The sequence below is a fragment of the Pelmatolapia mariae genome, linkage group LG6 (genome assembly GCF_036321145.2).
Source record: "Pelmatolapia mariae isolate MD_Pm_ZW linkage group LG6, Pm_UMD_F_2, whole genome shotgun sequence".
Taxonomy (NCBI): Eukaryota; Metazoa; Chordata; class Actinopteri; order Cichliformes; family Cichlidae; genus Pelmatolapia; species Pelmatolapia mariae.
Window position 1 is genome coordinate 41,525,113 of NC_086232.1, and position 20,473 is coordinate 41,545,585.

Genomic DNA, 20,473 nt, shown 5'->3' on the forward strand with positions numbered 1-20,473 from the left:
CCCGATTGGCCCAAACAGGCCTCAGGTGTACCGGGTAAACCCTGCGCGCCACAGCCACGCCCAGCTCAGCCGCACACCTGTTCCAAAAAAAAAAAGAAGACAGAAAACCTAAGCCAGCTCAATCCTGACACATTTCAAATGGGCCCAAATTGGGCCACTGCTGCCAGAATTCAGGGTTCAGAAAATCTTGTAGTCATTTTTGGCTTCAGTTCAAAACTCTTGGTCTTCGAACCGACTTCACAACACATCATAAAAACTAAAAACAACAATGAGTTTGATAACGTGTATTTTGGAAGTGTTTCGGCTGCAGACCAGGGAACTCCAAAAAGTTCATCTCACAGAACTTGGGAGTGAAGTCTCCTGAAATAAAGTATAAAATCCCAAACAAATGAAAAACATTTTCTTACATCGCACGAATGATGTTTTTTCCCTCTATTTTCAAGGATAGCATCTTTTTCTAAGTATTACTTTAATAGGTTTGTACTCAGTGACTGCACTTTATTTTAGCAAGGTTGAGGTTAGAGAAAAATCATGGTTTCATTTTTCTTTTTATGCCAGTGAAGAGCACAGTACTTCCATTGGTGGATTGCATTCAGACAGTTCTTTTATCTGAAGCACTGCTGTCCATCCAGTGATGATTCAGGCTCATGTTGAAGGACATTTTAATGGACGGAAGGAGTCGGGGTCATTTTAAGGTTTGCAATTATTGATCCTGAAGTGAAACGAAAAAAACATCTGAAGGATTATAAAACCTAAAAGATTAGATGAGCTCTAAAACCAACACTGACTAGAGTCGGCACAGAAAAGGTGTTTGCAGTTGTCTCTTTTGTCCGTATTAATAATTCAATTAATTTTCAATTATATTTTATTTATATATCAACAAACGGCTGCCTCAAAACACTTTATTTTGTAAGGACAATTCCCAAAAATCAGAACAACCAATCAGACCCACTATGAGCAACCACTGGGAGAAGGTCCCTCTTAACAGGAAGAAACCTCCAGCAGAACCAGGCTCGGGGAGGGAAATGGGACAAAAGACACACTGCAGAAGAGAGGCAGAGATTAATAACTAATGATTAAATATCAAAAAGGAAAGTTTTGAGTCTAATATTAACAGTAGAGAGGGTGTCTGTCTTCTGAACCCAAACTGGGAGCTGGTTCCACAGAAGAGTGGCCTCCCATTCTACTTTTAACTATGCTGTAATGGCTGTAAATGTTTGTGTAAATGGGGGTCGTAGCCACAACATGAATGTACCTCAAGTTCCCAGCCGTAAGCAAAGATGAGCCAAAAGACACCAAAACTATGACGAACTTTTACTGAACACACATACAGAGATTTATTTTTGGTGCTTTAAAGGTTAACGTAAAAAGAATATCTGCCTTTGAGCTGTCAGTTACTGCTGACAGAGTGTGCCCAGAAGTTTTTATTTTTGTGGCATTTTCTTTATACGGAGACAAAATTAATGACATCTGAATGCGCTGAAGAAAATAAACAAATCAGAGGACGAAGAAGATTGAAAATGAAAATTGCCTGCTGATCAGAAAGCTGTCATTGCCACGTATATCTGTGTTTGATTAATAATTCAGCTCTGGCACAGCAGCGCAGCCCATTTTAATGTTCTCAGCCATCAGCCTCACCCTTCGTTATCACCCAAATTTAGACTGCATGGAGATGGATGCTGGGCGTCAGCCCATCGACCTGCCCACTCCACTGCTGATTTATGGGTTCCTTGCTATTTTGAGGTCACAGGGGTTCGCCTGAGCAGATATCACAGTGAATGAGTTTGCCGGTTGTCTTCTACTCCTAGATGAATGTGTAGCGTCCTGAGCCCGCCAATTTTTCAGGGAGAGTGGTTTTTGATTTAAAGCTCTAAAGTTTGAGGCAAAGAAAACCCAGCCTTCATTTGAGGACCTGATCTGTTGAAGCTTTGAGATGTGCCTAACAACACCTTAAATGGCTCTAAAATGACTGTAAACCTCCCGATACTTATCGCTTTAATCTAAACTCTGCAGACCCCTGACAATGTTGTGCTCTGCTGCTGCTAAATTGAAGCCACCAGCTTTGTTTTTCATCACTCTGCTGATTTATCCTCCAAACATATAGTCGCTCTATTTATCTGTGAGCTTGACCTTTTGCGCATGTGACTGTGCACACCAAAGAGCGTTCCACTGGTTGTCCAGAACACCATCTGGACAGGTGATACATTTATTCAAGACAGAGAGGTATTAGTTGTCCCAGAGTCAGTGGGGTTAGTCTGGGACGCCAGGTCTGTCTCTCATTACGGCGTGACAGTGAGAGTTCTGCGTGTCCATGCCACTCGCTGACCTCAGTGAGTCTATGTCTGGGTGCCTCATTATCCTCTCACCTGGCATCATTAATACTTGTTTGCCTGGAAAGAGATGGGAGGTAGAAGTGGGTCGGAGCCCTACGGTTCAAGTATTGATGGTCACTGGCTGGAGAAATTAGACAAATGCGCTTGATCGATGGAGAGAGAGGCCAAAAAGTGGATCGAGATATTTTCAGCGGTGGTATACGATCAATAGGATTGCAAATGACACCGAGTCCTCGACAGTGATTGCTTTAGATAATATCCTCTTCTAACACGGGGATAATGGGAAGGAAAAACTCAGTCGTGAGGATGAATCGTTGTGTCAGTTTTGTCTTAAAGGACTCGTTTTCATTTGTCACATCAGTCTCGATTGGCAGCACATGCTCTCTTTGTGATTCATGGTGATGAAAGAAAGTAATTTTTTAGGCCTGAAAGCAGACTGGACCAGAGATATACCACTCGCTCTCTGCAGAATAGTTATTTTCACAAATGTTTCTGCAGTTTTGACATCTTATGGTTAGCTTATGGTTATGAAGATAAAATAATCGGGGTTATTAAGCCAAGTGCACCCCGTTCCTTTACAGCAGAGCACTGTGTTCGGTCTATAACAGCTCTATAGTGGAGCGCCATCCAAAATGACTGAAACGCATCAGTCCAGAGCAGCAGTCTGCTGCCTTTATGGTCAAAGGGCAACTGTTGATAAAAAAAACACACACACAAAAAAACCGTATGGAGCCCAGTTGAGATTTTAGCCTCTGATTGTGTAGAAAAACATCCATCGATCACCTTATGTTAACCACAGTTAACCTCCCCTCACACCCATTGGGTTGTGGCAGATGTCCGCCCCTCCCTGAGCCTGGTTCTCCCGGACGTTTCTTCCTGTTATAAGGGAGTTTTTCCTTCCCGCTGTCGCCAAGTGCTTTGTCATTGGGGGTAATGTGATTGTTGGGGTTTTCTCTGTATTATTGTGGGGTCTTTACCTTACAATACAAAGCACCTTGAAGCGACTGCTGTTGTGATGTGGTGCTATATAAATAAATTTGTGTTGAATTGTTGGACATCCAACAAATGCTCTTAATGCCACTGGTTTAGTTTCTGAGCTCCTCTCTAGCTTTCAAGCCATGATGTTAGCTTTAGCCTACATCTTCTGAAAGATAATGCCTGTGGGTTGAGGACTGTTGATGTACGCCATTTAACAGCATCCTTTGCTCCCATTGGTGGTTGCTTCAGTCGTTCACCTCAGTGCTGAGATTAATTAGGCTCAGGATGTGCCCACATCATGTCGCTAGTGGTTGCTTCATTTGTTGTCGAATTTCATTGACATGTGATGGTCTGTGGTTGCAGCATTGCTGCTGTCTCTTTCTGTAATGATGCAAAGTTAATAAAAATGTTTTAAAGCTTCAAACGCATTTCCTAACCAAAAGCCTGCGCCATTGTCATTGGTCAGTAGTACTTGGCTATAAAAATAGAAACCAGAAAGCTTCTGGCACCAAAGGACTCGTCTCGTGTCTATCGAGATTTACAGAGAAAAAGTGAAACCGAAGCTTGCTAAAAAGTCATCCCATTTTTAAAAACACTTTTGTATATGTCTATAACAGCAGCTATTCTCATTTTTAAAAATCACACAAGTGCTGCCTTGATGTGAAATGAAATCTTTCAGCCCCAGGTGCACTCTTACCAACATACGGTAATTACGGTAAATGTGAGACGAACACTTCACAACACAGCAGAGCTTCATAAACAGCGGGAAACTTCACAATCAGGGTCTGGCTCATTTATGAAGTCTGAATTGTTCAGTTCCTCCCCTTTGCTTTCCATTACAAGTCCTCCTGCAGCTCTGCTGATGGACTTTTAATTTGTGGAGGCTCTTTACGTGCCTCAACACAAGAGAACAGACACAATAAACTACAGTCAGGCTGCTTTACGACTTTGCACACTTGTGGTTTTATGCAGTTGTTTCTCTTTCTCTTCAAACATTTTAAAGGTCCTTAACGTTTCAGTTTTCTGCTGAATTTTGGTTGTGGTCTCTTAATAAGGACGTCTGTGAAATAGCTGCACTCTGTGGGTGGTCTCGCTGGGTTTATCTCCTCACAGCGCCTTCGCATTTTGCTTTTGTAATAGAGCACCGTTTCACAGCACACGGGATTATGTGCATGCTCTTACTCCGGCTCCTCGTGCTTTTCTCTTGTTTCTTTTTTTGGACTCGAGCTGCAATAGCTGCTGTATAAGGGGAAGCATTACAGGGTGATGCATGCTGTCCATCTGCTTTTTACACTAATTACCTTTTTGGGGCACAATTAGAAATGATATGTAACACCAGCTACGGATGGAAAGAGTCAGGCTTTTAATAAGGGCTGCAAAAATGGCTAAATAAACTGCAGCCAGATTGGATGGAACCACTAAGCTGAAAGATAAAGTTTATAGGGACGCAGTGAGCTCTTTCTACATTTTCCATTCATCAGCAGGTGAAGCTATATGATTCTATAATGTTTATATATCCAAGCTTTGCTTCTCTTGTCAGTGAAAGCATGGTTAAAATGTTAAAGTTCTTGGTTCACAGACTTTAATTATACTGCAAACTGAACCGTATCAGAAGGAAAACTAGTAACAATATTGTTTGTAGTCCAGATGCACTGGCTAGACCTGTTTTAATGGGATAGGTGGCCTGCTACTGATCCACCGTGCCCTACTAAAATCTCTTGTTTTATTTTTAAAGAGTGGATTAATAAGTCATTGATAATAAGAGGGGGAATACAGACTTATTTGTAGTACAGTTTAAAACAATGCAGTTTAGCTACAATGCAACCTCCAGTGCAGAAAAACAAAGCCATCCCCAAGTGCCAAAAACTGCAGTCCTCTAATGACCACTTGAGTCTGGCTCCTAAAGTGAGTCAGTCGCCACAGACTCGCATCTTGTCTCCATTGTAGACAGCATCAAAGATGGATAAAGCCATCGTAACATCACTTATTGGTTTCGGACTCGTTCTGAAGCTACATTAGCGTTCTTGATTAGTGCGGTGTTAGTTATTTGGAGCCATAACGCACCATATGTGGATGAAAGAGTGCCGTGCAAAATTATCAGCTAATGCTAGCAAACTACAATGCACAAACACCGGTATTAGCTCATTAATGCTAAATAACAGACATGCCTTTTGCACATTTCTATTGCACTGTTGTCTGTATCGTTCTGTTATGTCTGGGCTTGCACTGTGTTTGTTTTATTTTTTGCAATTTTTGCACACTTGCACTTTATGTGGTCCTGTGTTGATTGTCTGTTGTGTGTCATATGTAGCACCATGGTCTTGGAGGAACATTGTCTCGTTTCACTGCGTCTTGTACCACAGCACATGTTTGGAATGACAATAAAGCCACTTGACTTGACTAAAATAGTCTAAAAGGCACCAACAGCACGAACGTGGTCATCAGCGTGAGGTCGATGGGCTCCACCCGCCTGTGTCCAGACACCTTTTAACCAGCGTGGCCACGCCTCTAACTGCTCCCAGTGGATGAAGTATAACCAAACTACTCCACTCAGAGCTTTTATGATTGGGGAAACTATCAACAGAGGCCAAAATATATTTGTAGTCCAGAATCTAGCCAATGACTTCAGCGGTGCATCATCACACGTGCATATGGCCATGTGTGTGCTGGTGCTGCAGGTCTGCAGCACGCAGTAGCGCACGGATTGGCACTCTATGTGAAAAAAGAGTCAAGATTAATGTATGTCAACACGACCTGACTGTAAATTGAGTCATTTTCACATCATTATCCACTTTGCCGAAATAAAAAACAGATGGTGCAGTTTAATGCTTAAAAAAATCATCTTTCCAGTTTGGACTTGGTGTTTGACTTTCAGATGATTTATTCATGTTCCCTTCAAAGTTCACTCAAGAGACAATGATTTTTTGTGTGTATTTTCTGTGAAGAGACAGTAAGTTTAAGCATAAAGTATATTGATTTCTCTGTAGTTCTTAAACTAATTTTTTGAGTTAACATCACTGTCTTATCACATGATCATTATGACTGAATGTTAGTTTGATACTCAGAAACATTAGTAATTGTATTTGAGGTATTTTTATAATAAAGTATAGGCATATCCAGCTAGACATATCGTACTTTCTGTCAAATTCTCCTTGTGTTCGTGAGTCTGCTGTTTATTCAGCTGCAATAAGAAGTTGATTTATTTCCTTCAGCAAGTAATGGGTAATGGTGTGTCTTCTTAAATAAAGGTTAAATAAATAAAAAATAAAAGTACTGAAGATAAATTAATCCTGCATTTTTTTAATGGGGGAGGAACTATATCTGCATTAAACATACAAGCATGACATATCACTGCACTGCATGTGTGCCCAATCTTTAAACCTGGTTCAGCTTAAATGTTTCTGTGTGGCTCCAGCTCAGATTAAAGTTCTACAAGTGATAAAATCCTGGAAGCGAGTACAGCCAGGATGCAGTACAGTGCACCGTATCTATGAGTGTTTTGCCAATCTAATAAAATCTGTTAGTCCTTTTTATTGTTTATTATCATAATATTGCATAACTGTAGATGTTAGCAGCTCAATTTGCCAGCAGCTGTTTCAGGACCTCAATAAAGAATTTTTAATTTGGAGAGTGTGAACGACCTCCAATGCATCTACAGTTTGGAGTCGGTGCCTTCGAACTGTACAGAGTTTGTACCAAAATCAACTGTTTCTACTTGGCAAATATCAAACAATGTAGTGACTGTCTTAAGAGGTTTTAAGAGCTTGGCTTCATAACTGTTGGCATGCAGCATACAAGATTTTTAGAAACTTAAAGTCATTTCTTTATAAGTGTGTAGGATATAAGCCTTTCACCATCAGTGTTTTAAGCTGGATCTAAGTGGGGTGTGGGGCTGACTGTGAAATACACTCATCAGCTAACAACTTGTGAGGGTGGAACCCTCATCAATGACTCCTGGCTACAAGTAATGGTTCGAACGTAGCGCGACAGATAAGAAGAAATTTCGCCTTCTTAAGGGTTTTTGTAACGTTCAGGATCTTTGATCTGTGAGTTTTTGGTCTTCACATTCAGCTAGTCTACATGTCGCACTGCCCTGTTGGTTGTATTCCTGCCTCGGGTCATCCAATAGATCATAAACAGTGTTAGTTCTCAGATTACTTGTGGGACTTTCTGTGACTCTTTCTAGTCAACCCCATGCCGAAACTCCAGGCTGCTGGATTATAGTTTCTCTCTGAATAGTCCTTCCCATAGGTGATTCCATCCTGTTCATGAGTTTTATCTGTCTGGATGTTGTACCTGGGTGTTTTCCCATAGCCTTTGGCTTCCCTGAGTCCTTCACAAGGCAGTGACATCAGCCCGTGTCCACTCACTGGGGGGTGCTTATTCTCTGCCAAGACCCTGAGGTTCTGGGGGCACAAGGTATCCACCTTGTAGAGGATGCCTCATATGGCAACATTAGTCCTGATTTGGAAGGCTTCAGTGCTCGGCTTCCAGTTCACAGTAAATAGTACTTGCGGTGAGGCCACAGTTGGAGTGCACAAGCACACCATAAGCATCGCATCACAGTCTTCCTGTTGATCAATCTGTGAGTGCATTAACAGAACAGAACTTCAGAGATCTCATTTTGCTTACACATTCAACCTGGAGCTGGAGCTGGAACCAGCTTTTCCCATTTCTGAAATATTATTTTTCAGTTTTATAATGAGAATCGATATTAAACGTGTTTTCTGGAGTTAATCTTTCACACAACTTAATGCAGTGATATGACTCTCACTCAAGCAGTCGGTGCTGGTGACTGCTTGAAACCTCATTTTGAAATAATCTATAAACTGCTTATGTAGTCCTCTCCTCTCAAACACATAAAGCAGGAGACACCTCAGGAGAGGAGCAAATTAAAGCTGTCACAGCCAAACGCTGCCTGCAGCTACATGACGTCGAGGAACGTCTCTTGGCTGTGCGATTTTAAGGATGTAATGGAAATAATCGTCTCGTGCCTAATGACTCGGCGGAAGTTCATTGGTTCGGCGTGTGTGCAGACGCGAAAGCCAGACTTAAATGAAATGACGTAAAAAGGAAGTTCTCTGGCTACAGAGATATTGTAAACTAAAAGTTTTTGCCAAGAAGCAACATTCCTGTCATCTGTTGACTCTGAAGCTCCACTGTGGTGGATGAACTTCCTCTCCTTTAACTCAAACATAAACACCACCGCTGCCCTCACCACAATGCAGGACGTCACTGAAAATATGAAACATTATAGCTACAGTGTGTGTGTTTTGTTATTCTTAATGTGGCCACCACGGTTTGAAAATCCCTGCGCTGTAGTTTCTGTTCTTTGCTCTCCGTGCATCGTTTTCAGTGCGTGCGTTATCGGTTTTCTAAAGACTGCTCGCGGCAAACAGCCCTCAGTCACGGGGCTCCTCCCAGATTCCTCGCTGTATCAATAGTCAGACGTCACAAAAATCCTCACTCTCGCTTCCTCATTGAGCCGACTTTGCAAGTTCATTTGCACTCATTTAATCTCCCAAACACATTCAGCTTGTTCTGCTCTAACTCATGCTTCTTGCAGCCTGAGATGCATAACATCAGCATTATGGGGAATGAGAGACACTCCCCACCCCTCTTTGCTACTGCTTGACAAAATACAGAGAGCATCCCTGGCTCAGGCTTTCAGAGAGCCCAGGTGAATTATGGAAATGTGCTCTGTCGTCTTCTGAGCTTCAGTCACACTAATGTCTGTAGCTCACTGTCAGCGCTGTGGCTTTTAACACGTAGCAGCTTATAGCTTATATTGCATACGTACAGCCCTGCAAATATGTTACATGCATGTGTGACTGAGCAGGAAGAGTGTAGCTTGACCCGTTCCTGCCTTATCAGAGCTCCAAGTTGATAAATGTGCAGACTGTGCTTTTTAAGGACTGACCATAAATTGTCAATCCGATTAAGAGAGGGAGGGGAGTTTCCTGGCCATGGATCAGAAATGTTCATTTGATGCAACTTTGTTATCACTTTTACTTTGTGACATGATGCTCCGTCATTTGAGTAAATGCACAGATTGTCACCAAATTGCACGTGGATCTTGGAAGAAGTTGGTGTTTATGGTAGGATCAGTCCTTAAAGTGAGCAGACACACCGAACAATTGACTCAAATCAGCACATCCTCTGAAAGACACAAATTTACGTATGGTGGTAACAGTAAGAGACGCATGCTGTAATGTCGAGTACTCAATCTCATCACGGTTGACAGCAAATAAGTGACAGAAAATAAAAAAAACCATAAATGGTCATCTCTGAACAAGTGATAAGATTTTCCTCCTCCTCCTCTGGTGAGCCTCTGAAATGTGCTGAGTGCACAGAGGAGGCCCGTCGCTGTTGGAATAAACCAACACTGTCAGGATGAATGCCAAGAATGCTTTGAGATGTCAGATGCATGACTGACGGAGTGCGTGAAGGAATGTCAACCTCACGGGGAAGGTCAAAGGTCTTGAGGTCAAATTTCTGGGTCACGGTTAGACGACTGTGGTTAATTATGTTATTGATGGTTGTGCTTTAGTCAGCTTTTTGAATCAGAAGATAACTTCTCACTACTGCATCCCAGGACCCCAAACCTGAAACAGCTATTTTTTAAAGAGCTGCTCCACAATCTGATCACACCGGCCATCTGCACCACATAAATGTGCATAGACACAGCACGACACGCAGTCCTCTGAAAAGTCGACACATATGAGCACTTTTCTGAGCTCGTAAGGCTCTTTTATGGAGGTTTAGGTTTTGCTTTTCCTTGTCAACTCATAAAGTTCCCGAGGACAACACACAGCGGACATTAAGGTGACACACACTTCCCCTGCTCCGCAGTTCACCATAATAAGTGAAAAGGCTTCAGTTTTCATAGTGTCGGCAACACGTGCTCTGACATTTGGGAACACTATCTTCTGCCAAAGCATGCGAGGATGCCTGGTCATGAGCTCGAGAAACACAGTCAGTAGAGATTGTGAGTGTAAATGGATTTTAGATACGTGAAGAAGCAGCTGATGTGGGGAATCCTACTTTTTCTTTTACTTTTTGAAGTCTTTATGAAACAAAATAATCAAACTACGTTGAATTTTGATTCAGCTGTTCCATAAAGTTGCAGCACTGAGACGTCCTAATGTTTTGTCCCAAAAAACGGGAATGCAGCCTGAGACAGTTGATGGTTTCAGATTTAAAAATCAGATCACAGAATGTAAGTTGGATTGCTCTGTTTACTAAACAGTTGCAAAGCTTCCACTATAGCATCATACTAACAGCATTATGTGTAAAGTGGTGATGCATTCTTTAAAGTAGAATAATTGTTAAAGACTTGTGGATTGTGTACCAGCTGAACTCTGTTTACACAAAGTTCAGACAAAATCTAAAATGAAAAGGCAGATCGGCAGGTGGGATCACTGAAGACAAATCGAGTTCGATCGTGTGACATCTGCTCTGAAACGAAAATCTAAGGGCAGGAGCAGGATTTGGTTTCAGGACCATGGACAGCATCAGATAATATATCTGTGTCATGTGTCTCAAAACAGCTTATGACATCATCTGGCATAAACCCAGTCACATGTGATCATTACGGCATCATTAATCAATCTATTAGTGTGCTGTGATCCAATTAACACATGACAGAACTAATCAGGAAGGTGCTTTTAAGTGGGAGTAGAGCTTCTTTATGCAGATTTGACACATAAAGTGGGAAATATGTTCATTTTTTGTCCTGCACAGTTTATCTAATTACACCACATGTAGATGTGAATGAGTCGCCTTGCTGCTTGTTCTGCATACCCTCTGTGTATACAGTGACACGTGTACTGAGCACGCTCACATGACCCTACAGTGTAAAAACCAGGTTAAATGGGCAATCAATCAGTCACTTTAGTTTATAGCACCTTTTGTGCTGAGTGATGAATACACAGGAACTGACAAGCTGATAACAAGATGTAATAAAGCAAAAAATTTTTGCACTGAACCAAACATTGAGGTGAAAAATTCTTCTTCTTTATTATCAGTGGACAGAGAGTGTTCAGCCAGGCGTATTAAAGAGGATCTTTTCTGCTAATTTTCAGCTTTCTTATTTTCATTGATGGACATTCTTTGCAGCTTTACATAATTCAAAGCTCAAATTAATTCTTATGTATCTTATAATGGCCCCTCTGTCTTCCACTTGCTTTTCTCACTCTGATCATTTGTGCACATCTTCGTGGTCATTTTCAGCCTCGTACTGGTGATTTTGCATGTTTTTGTGATTATTTTGTGTCTCACTTTAGTCGCGCTGTCTGTTTGTGGCATTTTGCATTGCATCAAAATCATTTTATTGACTTTCTGACAAAAAACATCCAGGAGCGCCCTGCAGCTCACCTGGTGAAAGCTGTGTCCTCACTGCAGAGGCATATCTTTAATTCTACTCCAGGCCATTTACTGCCCCGCTCTCCCTACCCTCCTATCATCCAAGATGACAGATAAAAAGGGGACTGTGGAGATATGTCTGCCAATCAAATTCAGAGTGATAATGAGCTGTAATATACCATTGCAGTTTGCGGATATCATTAGTTTTGGAGCTCATTTTGCAGACAAATCAATTAAATTATGCTAATCAGAGCAGCACTCACCACTTGTTCCGTGATGCTGGGCCTCCGTGCGAGTGCAGGGGAGGTGGAGGGTGAGTAGGTGGAAGGACGTACCTCTCCATCTTTGTGTTCGCCAGTTTAATTTTCAGTCAGTGTTGTTTGGAAGGTTAAGAGCGATCACTCCGCTGGAAGCACTGAACGAGATACTCCAGATGAATCCTTCAGCTCTGAGTGCAGGGCATCATGACACATGGGGGCCATGGCCGTCCGAGAGCCTCACTTTGTGGGATTAATTAGTGAACCTCATTGAGAACTTAATGATGCTGTCACAGGGCTTTTCACTTCATCCCCCCCCCCCCCCCCCCCTCTTTTTTTAAAGTAAATATATTCAAACTGGAAACACGAGTTAGGCTACGGATGAAGGGAGTTGATTGTCACTCTATAATTTTCGGTCTGACAACCTTGTAAGTGCGAGAGGCGTAGGTGTGCCACTGACAAGGAGCTCGTGTTTCAGCTGACAGCACCACAATGCTTGTCACTAGATGTTTTCCTCCAATCAAAAGCACATTATTCAAATCTTTGGAAATGTCAACAGTGCAAACCTCAAACTTTCGATACTTTATGCTTTTCGTTTCATTCGGAACCTCCAGCAGCTCTGCGAGGCCTGTCGCAGAGCAGGAGGAGAACTCATGGGTCGAGAAATGATGACATAACCATCCCCGAGGCTGTGGAAAATCCTGACCTTCATTTTGGCTCTCTGCATGTTGGCGAGGGCCCAAGTGGGGTCAGAACAGCACAGTCCTGTACTGTTCTGTGGGGTATGGGAGTGTGACCTCCTTTGCACACCCACTATTTTCACACAGGCGCCATTCAAACACTGGAAGTAGTCCTGATGGGTCCGGCTGTCAAGCTTGAAAGACTTCCCTTCAACTCTGTGATAATCTGGGGTCAGTTTGGCACGAGGGGCCCATAGGAAGGAGTCCCCAGTCTCCGCTTCGGTACAGCTGTGCACAGGGACAAACTGCATTGTGGGTAGGGCCAAGGTCAGATTGCCAGAAATGATATTTTTCCTAGAGGAAATGGATTGTAATGTGAAAAACCTTTTTCAAATTCCAGTAGTTTCTCAAATGCTTGCAAAGCTGTTTTAAAAGTCAGTCCGCTGCCAGCTAGGAGTTTTTATCGGCTTATCCAGTGGTGACTGTTCTGTGGCCTGCTGAATGGAAGTGGAAATGGATTGTGAGTTTCCAGGTTAAAATAACAACAAAGTGCCTCGTTTCTATGCTGGAGATGTAGAGATGCACCGATCTGATATCTGGATCAGTCCCATCCTGACTGAAAAAGCTGACTCTGGTATTTTGACAAAGGGCTGAAATGACTTGTTGAAGTCTGCAAAGCATCTAACCAGGATCCCTCGTAGACACTACGTATGAGTTTTGAGTACATGCGGATGCAGGGAGGCAGACCCGTGGGAGTTGCTGGTTGAGGCTGAATAGTTCAAAAGATTCTCTCCCGTGTGTTTTCCTTGACTTTGAGGTAAAACATCAAGACATGAAGGAAAGATGTGAAGGAGAATTCATGAGAGGAAGTTTGTGTTTGATTGGTGATTGTAATTTGGCTGCAGGCGAGGACGGATGCCTCTGTGATAGACTGGAGACCTGAGTCCCTCAGTGACAGCTGGGATAGACTCCAGCATCCCAACAACTCTGAGCTGGATAAACAGTTATGAAAATGAATGGATGGATCTTTACCTGATGTGAAATTACTGATGGCAGCTAAACTACAGCCGTCACTTCACTTTGATCATTGTTTAAAGTTCAAACACCCACATATTAGCAGGTTTTGGCATTAGAAGGTAAATGCAGAATATAATTATAACTACAGTCTACTTCATTTGGTACTCACGCTGATATACTTTTTTTCCTGAACCACTCAATCATGTATCTCATTTCCCTTCATGAAGGATGATCCACTGTGTCCTTTGCTAAAGGAGGTAATAAAGGAAGCATCTTTCCTTGGTATTTAGAGGATTCAACCAACCAGTTAGGAACCTTCCTGAGCAAAGGTGACTATTTGACCACAACCTTCATCTCTCAGCTGCTTAGGCTTTCAAACAGGTCTTGCACACTGTAATCCATCTTTATTGCTTAAATGTCATTTCTGGTACTCTGACTTTGGTCCTGCCTGTAATATATACAGATTGATAAAAGATTAAAGACTTTCGACTTGTACAATAAACACAGTTAATTCAATAAAGTCGTTTATTCTGTATCAAGCAGTAAATGGGAACTGTGGATACTTTTCATAGATGCAACCCGGTTTTATTGTGGACAGCAGAAGGCGCCTCTGCTTTCTCTCTTCTGTAACGGTGAGGGGTTTTGCTTGGATTTCAACAGGGGTGTAAATAATGACCTGAAATTCTGTAATTAAAGGTGTGTTTATGAGTTGAAGCAAACTTCAGAGGCCTAAAAACAAGACCTCATTATGACTGTGTAACATGAAGCGGGCTGTGTTGCTGTCATTGGACAATAGTTAAGAGAAAACACACACACACTGTGTGTCAGACGGGCCTGTGCAGCAGACTGAGATGATAAAACACAGATGTGCTCTCACCATTTAACATCAGGAGCCACCGTAGCTCTAAAGGCTGCACTCATATTTCTCATTTTGGAAGCTTTGTGTGATGGAAAAACAAAAAAACCAAAACACAACAATGAAGATGGAAAGCTACGGTTTCCTGGCGGAGGGAGCGACAGTCGGGAGTGTGGAAGTGGTCGGATGTTGCTTGTTTTCCAAGAGCCGCAGTTTCACTGCTTGTTTCTTGCAAACCATGTTGCACAAACAAGCATGATTAACTTGATATCTCAGGAAATTGAATAATGGTCGGGCTCACTGTTCACTGCAGACAGGAAATAATTGTGCGATTGCGCTGCCAGGTCGTTGGTGTGCTGCTCTTCCTTCACTGCCAGAATGGGTTCAAGAGTTTGTCACAGAGGAACAATTCCACTTGAGTGCACAGCCTGTTTGGGACCAGTGGAAATGAGGGTTTGGTCAGTGTGGTGGATGAGGTCAGCCCATTGATGTCATCCTGTTTGACTCCAGTTTTGTGTTTTTGTTCAGGTTCGTCTTGGTCTTCAGCTGCCTGGTCCTCTCTGTGTTCTCCACCATCCCGGCTCATCAGGAATTCTCCTCCTACTGCCTGCTCATTCTGGTAAGCACCTGGAAAAATGTTCATCTGCCAGTAACTCTGAGCAATCAGCTCTTTAATTCATTGACATCTACAATATACCCAAGCATACGTGTAGTACATACAGCAAGACCATCCAAGGCTGCTCCTCCACCTTAGAGGGGATTTATCTTTCCTTGCACAATCAGCTTTCTCCTCTAAACCAGTTAAAGATTAGAATATGCTCCCAAATAATTTAAAATGTTTGCAGAGTTTCATTTATTATTCTCATTAGAACTGCTTCTTGTTTGTGTATAAATTTATATGTATATGATGAATTTAGATTTTTGATGTTTTGACATTTGTTATTGTGTGCGTACACGTGTGTGTGTGTGTGTGTGTGTGTGTGTGTGTGTGTGTGTGTGTGTGTGTGTGTGTCAGTGTGCGTGTTGTCCAGGGTCTGCAGGAAAACTAGGAAACATCTTTCCTGGCCTGAATAACACAGACAGTCCTAGTTTATCAGATTACAGCATATCTAAGCTGATAAAAACAAAAAGAGCTGTCAGGAGATTCTCTTCATGCTCTTTTTCATACATATTTGAACATTTCAATATAAATTTCAACTTCAGGTGGATCATCGTCCTCGGCTCGGTCTTGTATTGAGGATATTTGAGGGTGTGGGAGTTTGTAGAGCCAGTCTGTGTGTGTTCTGTGGACTTGGTGATAGCAGTCGGTCACGGACTGTGAGCTCGTCGGTGCCTGTACGACTTTATGCTGGCATTGAGTCAGACAGCACAAGGTGATCTCAGGCAGTTTGCTGCAATTTGGGTCTTTTAGGTATCTTCTTCCTGTCGTATGATGGTGTTTGTCTCTCCATGATCAGGCTCTGACCTACAGGCTCTTTATTGATTGACCTTCCTTGACTACTTTAAGCTCCACATCAGAAATATTAAAATCCATACAAAGTTTTCCAAGCAGCTCTCCAAAAGTTGATTCTGTTCATCTGGACGTAGCGTTTTGTAGGAGAAACGTTTCGTCACTCATCCAGGTGACTTCTTCAGTATCAGCTGACTGCAGGTTTCCAGTCTTATAAACAGTACATTTGCATAATGACTGAAACCAGCCCACTGAGGGAACAATGGGCTGTGGGAGGTCAGGTCCTTAATCTTAATTATGCAAATTCTCGTGATCATTGATCAAGAACCACTGACCAAAACCCTGGTTGTTGATCAATGATCACGAGAATGATTGGATGATTGAGAATGCGTCAAGACGTTTTCCAAGCAGCACATCATAGTGTGTCAGTTAGCCCTCCTTCACTAACTCTCCAAAAGTTACTGATATTGAGTTTTATTCCTTATGTTCAAGGTTACAGCTGAGTTGGACCACTGTTACAAACAAATAGAAAATATAAATAATATGTTTGAAATTCAGTGTCTAACACTGTTTATTAGGTTCACTTTTATCATCGCGTGGCAGATTGATGCGTTTCCCTTACAGAAAAAAAATTCCACTATAAATTTAACCTTGAAAAGATGCGTGAAAAAGTCACTAGAAGGAAATGACATTTTAAATTTCCTGCGAGCGGACCACCAGAGTCTCGACCTCCTGCGACCTCCCAAATTTTAATTAAATCCTTGAAACCTCAGTTCTTCTCCTCCTTATCTTCCTCCTCCTCAGATTCAGCATCCAGGTGTGTGACTTCCACCTGCCTGACTGGAGTGTTTCAGACTTCTGAGATGTGAGACTCTCATCCCACAAACTGAGTTTCTCTAGCTCTTTGGTGTCTCTGACATTGGAGGGTTTTTGTAAGAGCAACACAATACCTCAGGAGAGAACAAATATGTGACATACTTATTCATTCACTTTGCACACGACATTTGTATGCTTATTTTATCACGTCACCCGCTGACCCCAAATTTTCATCCAGAGTAACCGAGCCATAATAATCATTGTTCCAGTGTAACCTCATTTAGCACATTTTCAAGATGTTGCAGTGTAAGTGTACGTTTACAAAAGGTACGTCTGACCACTTCCTTTCAGTCTGATTAACTGACACAGATGTAAGACCTCAGGCCTGCGGACCGCTCAGAAACCCCCTGAAACCACCCGGAGTGATTTTGGCTGTCGTTGCGTGAAATTGGTCAAAAAGTTGGTGCTGCACCAAAAACTTCAGGTTCCTTCGGTCGCCCACAGTTGACCTATACTTTACATACAAAATGCTGACCTGTCTCTAAATGCTGAGCTGCAGTGAAACTTGAAAAATTGAGTCACAAACTGGAAACGGAGAATGTTTAAAAAGTAAAGAAGAGTGCTGGCTGACTTTTTCTTTGCAGATGAATGTTGTCTGTTCCTGGTTTGCATTTTACTTTTTCAGGTTTCGCTGCTGGTTAGCAGTTAGCAACATGTTTGCAAACACTCTATCTTCCACTGCAAACTATCAGTGACCACAGTAATCTGCTAGCAATCAAAGCAATCGCAGGGAGACTTTTTTTTTTTTATTTCAGTGCCGTATTCAGAAACAGGTAAACATATTTACCGGTGGTCGGCTCTCTGGATGTGTGTGGCTGGGGCCGAACATGGAATGTAATCTGGTATTTTCCATTTTACTCATGCACTTAGCTGCATGAGTAAAATTATATATTAATTACAAAATATCAGTGATCCTGTAAATTAACCAAGATGTGTAGTGAAAGAGGAAAAATGAGGCAGTCTGCAGAAAATACCCAGTAATTTGTGTAATTTGTGCTAATTGTGATCGCTGACAAACTGTGCGGAGGAGTGGGAGATAAATAAGGAATATGATGAGCAGTTAACAACGTTGCCTTTCCTTTGAATGTCTTGTTTAAAGAAGTTCTGAACAGAAACCAAAGTATGAATCGGTGAAAGGAGAATTTGCCATTATGAATAAGCCATACGGCCATCGGGAAAACTCTCAGGGTCGACCTCGGGATAACAGAATAAATGGCAGATTTAAGTGCCTGCCCTCAAACTGAGAACTCCACTTTCTTTAAGTACTAACAAATTGAGTTCAAAGATGTCTTGAGAAGAAAGCGAGGAACGAGAGAAGACGTCACCGGTGGGCACGGGAGCAGAAATGCCTTTTTAACAGACTTTTTACGTTTTTCTTTTTCTTTTTTCCTTTTTAAAAAAAAAAAAAAAGCTTTTGCAGAAAGGAGAGGTCACTTTTTTTGCACGGGCAGCATTTACTGCACATGATTGCCCCTGCAGCTGGAGCTGCCATTTCACAAATTGCACCACGCTAATTGCATCAGCGTTTCCATCTAATGGAAGCTAAAGCCGTGCGTGTGCATTAACAGATGACCCGTCTCAGTCATTATGACACACAAGTCTTTTGTCAACCCGGCATCCATTTAAATGACACAAACACTGCATTAATGACGTATAATGGCATGTGATCAATGCAGCAAATAATGACTAATGTAAATTTACACTGATGAGCCAAAATAATAAGACCAGCCCAACCTAATGTGCTGCTGGTCTTTGCATCTGAAACATAGACAGGATATCGTGACATCATCCAGGGGTTAGTGAGGTCTCGTTATAAAGCCTCAAGTTTTAAAACCAGATGTGATGAGTGAGAGGTGGATCCGACTGTCAAACTGATCGCCCCTGGAGCTGGAGCATGCTCATTGGTCATTAACTTGTGGTCAAGGTCAAGTTTATTTATATAGCACATTTCCAACAGTCCACACCGCACAAAGTGCTTAACAATGTAAAACCACTAAAATCAATAAAATGCATAACAGTGATGCAGTAAAATATAGAAGAGAGAAACGTACAATAAGTCAATAAAACAATTAAAACAACGAAACTTATGATTGACAAGTCACTGGCCAGTGATTAAATAACCAAATTTTAAAGAGTTTAATTAATAGTTTAGGTTGGAGGAGATGCCGTGGCAGACCCAGGGCATGCTAAAGAGATTACATCTCTCGACTGGCCTAGGAACACCTCGCAGGAGGCGGCCGGTGAGAGGGAGATCGGACCTTCACTGCTTAGGCTGTTTTCCCTGCCACCCAGCCCCGGATAACCGGAAGAAAATGGATAATTAATCATTTCTAAAATGAGTGACTGAGCTCATAAAATCAGCAAGAAAGCATTTACAGAGTTCAGTGTGAAGGACTGTTTTCTTGTTTACTTTTCAGGACCAGATGTCTTTTCCTCCTGGTGGCCATTAAAAAGAATGCAGCATGTATTTTTTATAACGTCTGTAGACAGAACTCAAGCTTCTTAACTTATGAGCTAATGCTAGCTGGCTTGGTTAGCAGGTTACATCTATACACTGTACAGTCTACAGGAGCACATATCTGCTAATTAGTGCTAAGTTAGGTTACCACAGTGGGTTTGATTTGGCAGATCTTCCTGAAACACATCCAAAGGGTCTAGCATTGTGGCTAGCATCAGTGCTAAGTAATGAAATAATATTAGAACTGAATTGAAGTGAAGCAGACTTCTCGGACAGTCGCTTCGTACCATTAATAGCACAACAGGTCAAGTAAGTGCATTAAAAAGCTCCAAAAAGCACTAACAGCAGAGTCCAGAGGTCCAGTTCACTGGTTCATTTAGCAAAGGTAAACCCCAGCATACGAGTAACAGCCAAGATACGACCTACCACACCCCCAACAGTGCCTAACGTCAAGCCTTAAGTCAAAATGGGTGAAAACAAAAAAATAGATTCAGTTGTTATGAAGGGAGAAATCAGCTGTAGAGATCAAAGCTCTGTTTGTATACCAGGCTGTAAACATGTTTACTTCTGCTGTAAAGTTGGACTTTTTAACATGGGAGTCTACGGTGATTGACTCACTTCAGGAGAAGGCCTCAAGTGGACATCACAGGAACTGCACTTTGTGGCATTTTTACACTGGCTTGACTTTTAAGTCTCTGTGGAGACTAGTTGCTCAGTTCCCAGAGCCTGATGTTAAAATACTGAGCCAAACCTATGCAGTGTCTTTCCTTTATACACATCAGCCGCGCTCCACCAACAACCTGTAAGTTTGTCTGTCCTCAGTCCAACCATGACCCGGACTGTCAGGCACATTTGTTCTGGTCCTTACATCTGCTTCTCTCTTTGCCTGTGTATTTGGTGCATAACTGTTTACTTCCTGTCTAATAAATCAACTGGCTTAACTGTGTTTGATTTAATCCCTGGAAAACCAGATTAATGCTCTCTGTTACCATCATCAACACGCTTCCAAAACAACTGTTGTTTCTATGCTTCCAACAGGAGTTTGTGATGATTGTGGTGTTCGGGTTGGAATTCATCATCCGTATCTGGTCAGCGGGATGCTGCTGTCGCTACAGAGGATGGCAGGGTCGGCTGCGCTTTGCCAGGAAGCCCTTTTGTGTCATCGGTGAGTCTTTGGGCCACACCTTTCTTTTTTTTCTTTTTT

General features: G+C 42.1%; 1 protein-coding gene across 2 annotated transcripts in view; it reads left to right on the forward strand.

Annotated features, from left to right (window-relative positions):
• LOC134629564 (potassium voltage-gated channel subfamily KQT member 5-like) overlaps positions 1 to 20,473 on the forward strand; it is a 123,958-nt gene that overhangs the window by 74,195 nt on the left and 29,290 nt on the right. For both annotated transcript variants that reach the window (XM_063477009.1, XM_063477010.1), the window contains exons 2-3: positions 15,014 to 15,104; positions 20,308 to 20,434. In XM_063477009.1, coding sequence (XP_063333079.1) covers positions 15,014 to 15,104; positions 20,308 to 20,434 — 218 coding nt within the window. The remainder of the gene's footprint in view (positions 1 to 15,013; positions 15,105 to 20,307; positions 20,435 to 20,473) is intronic.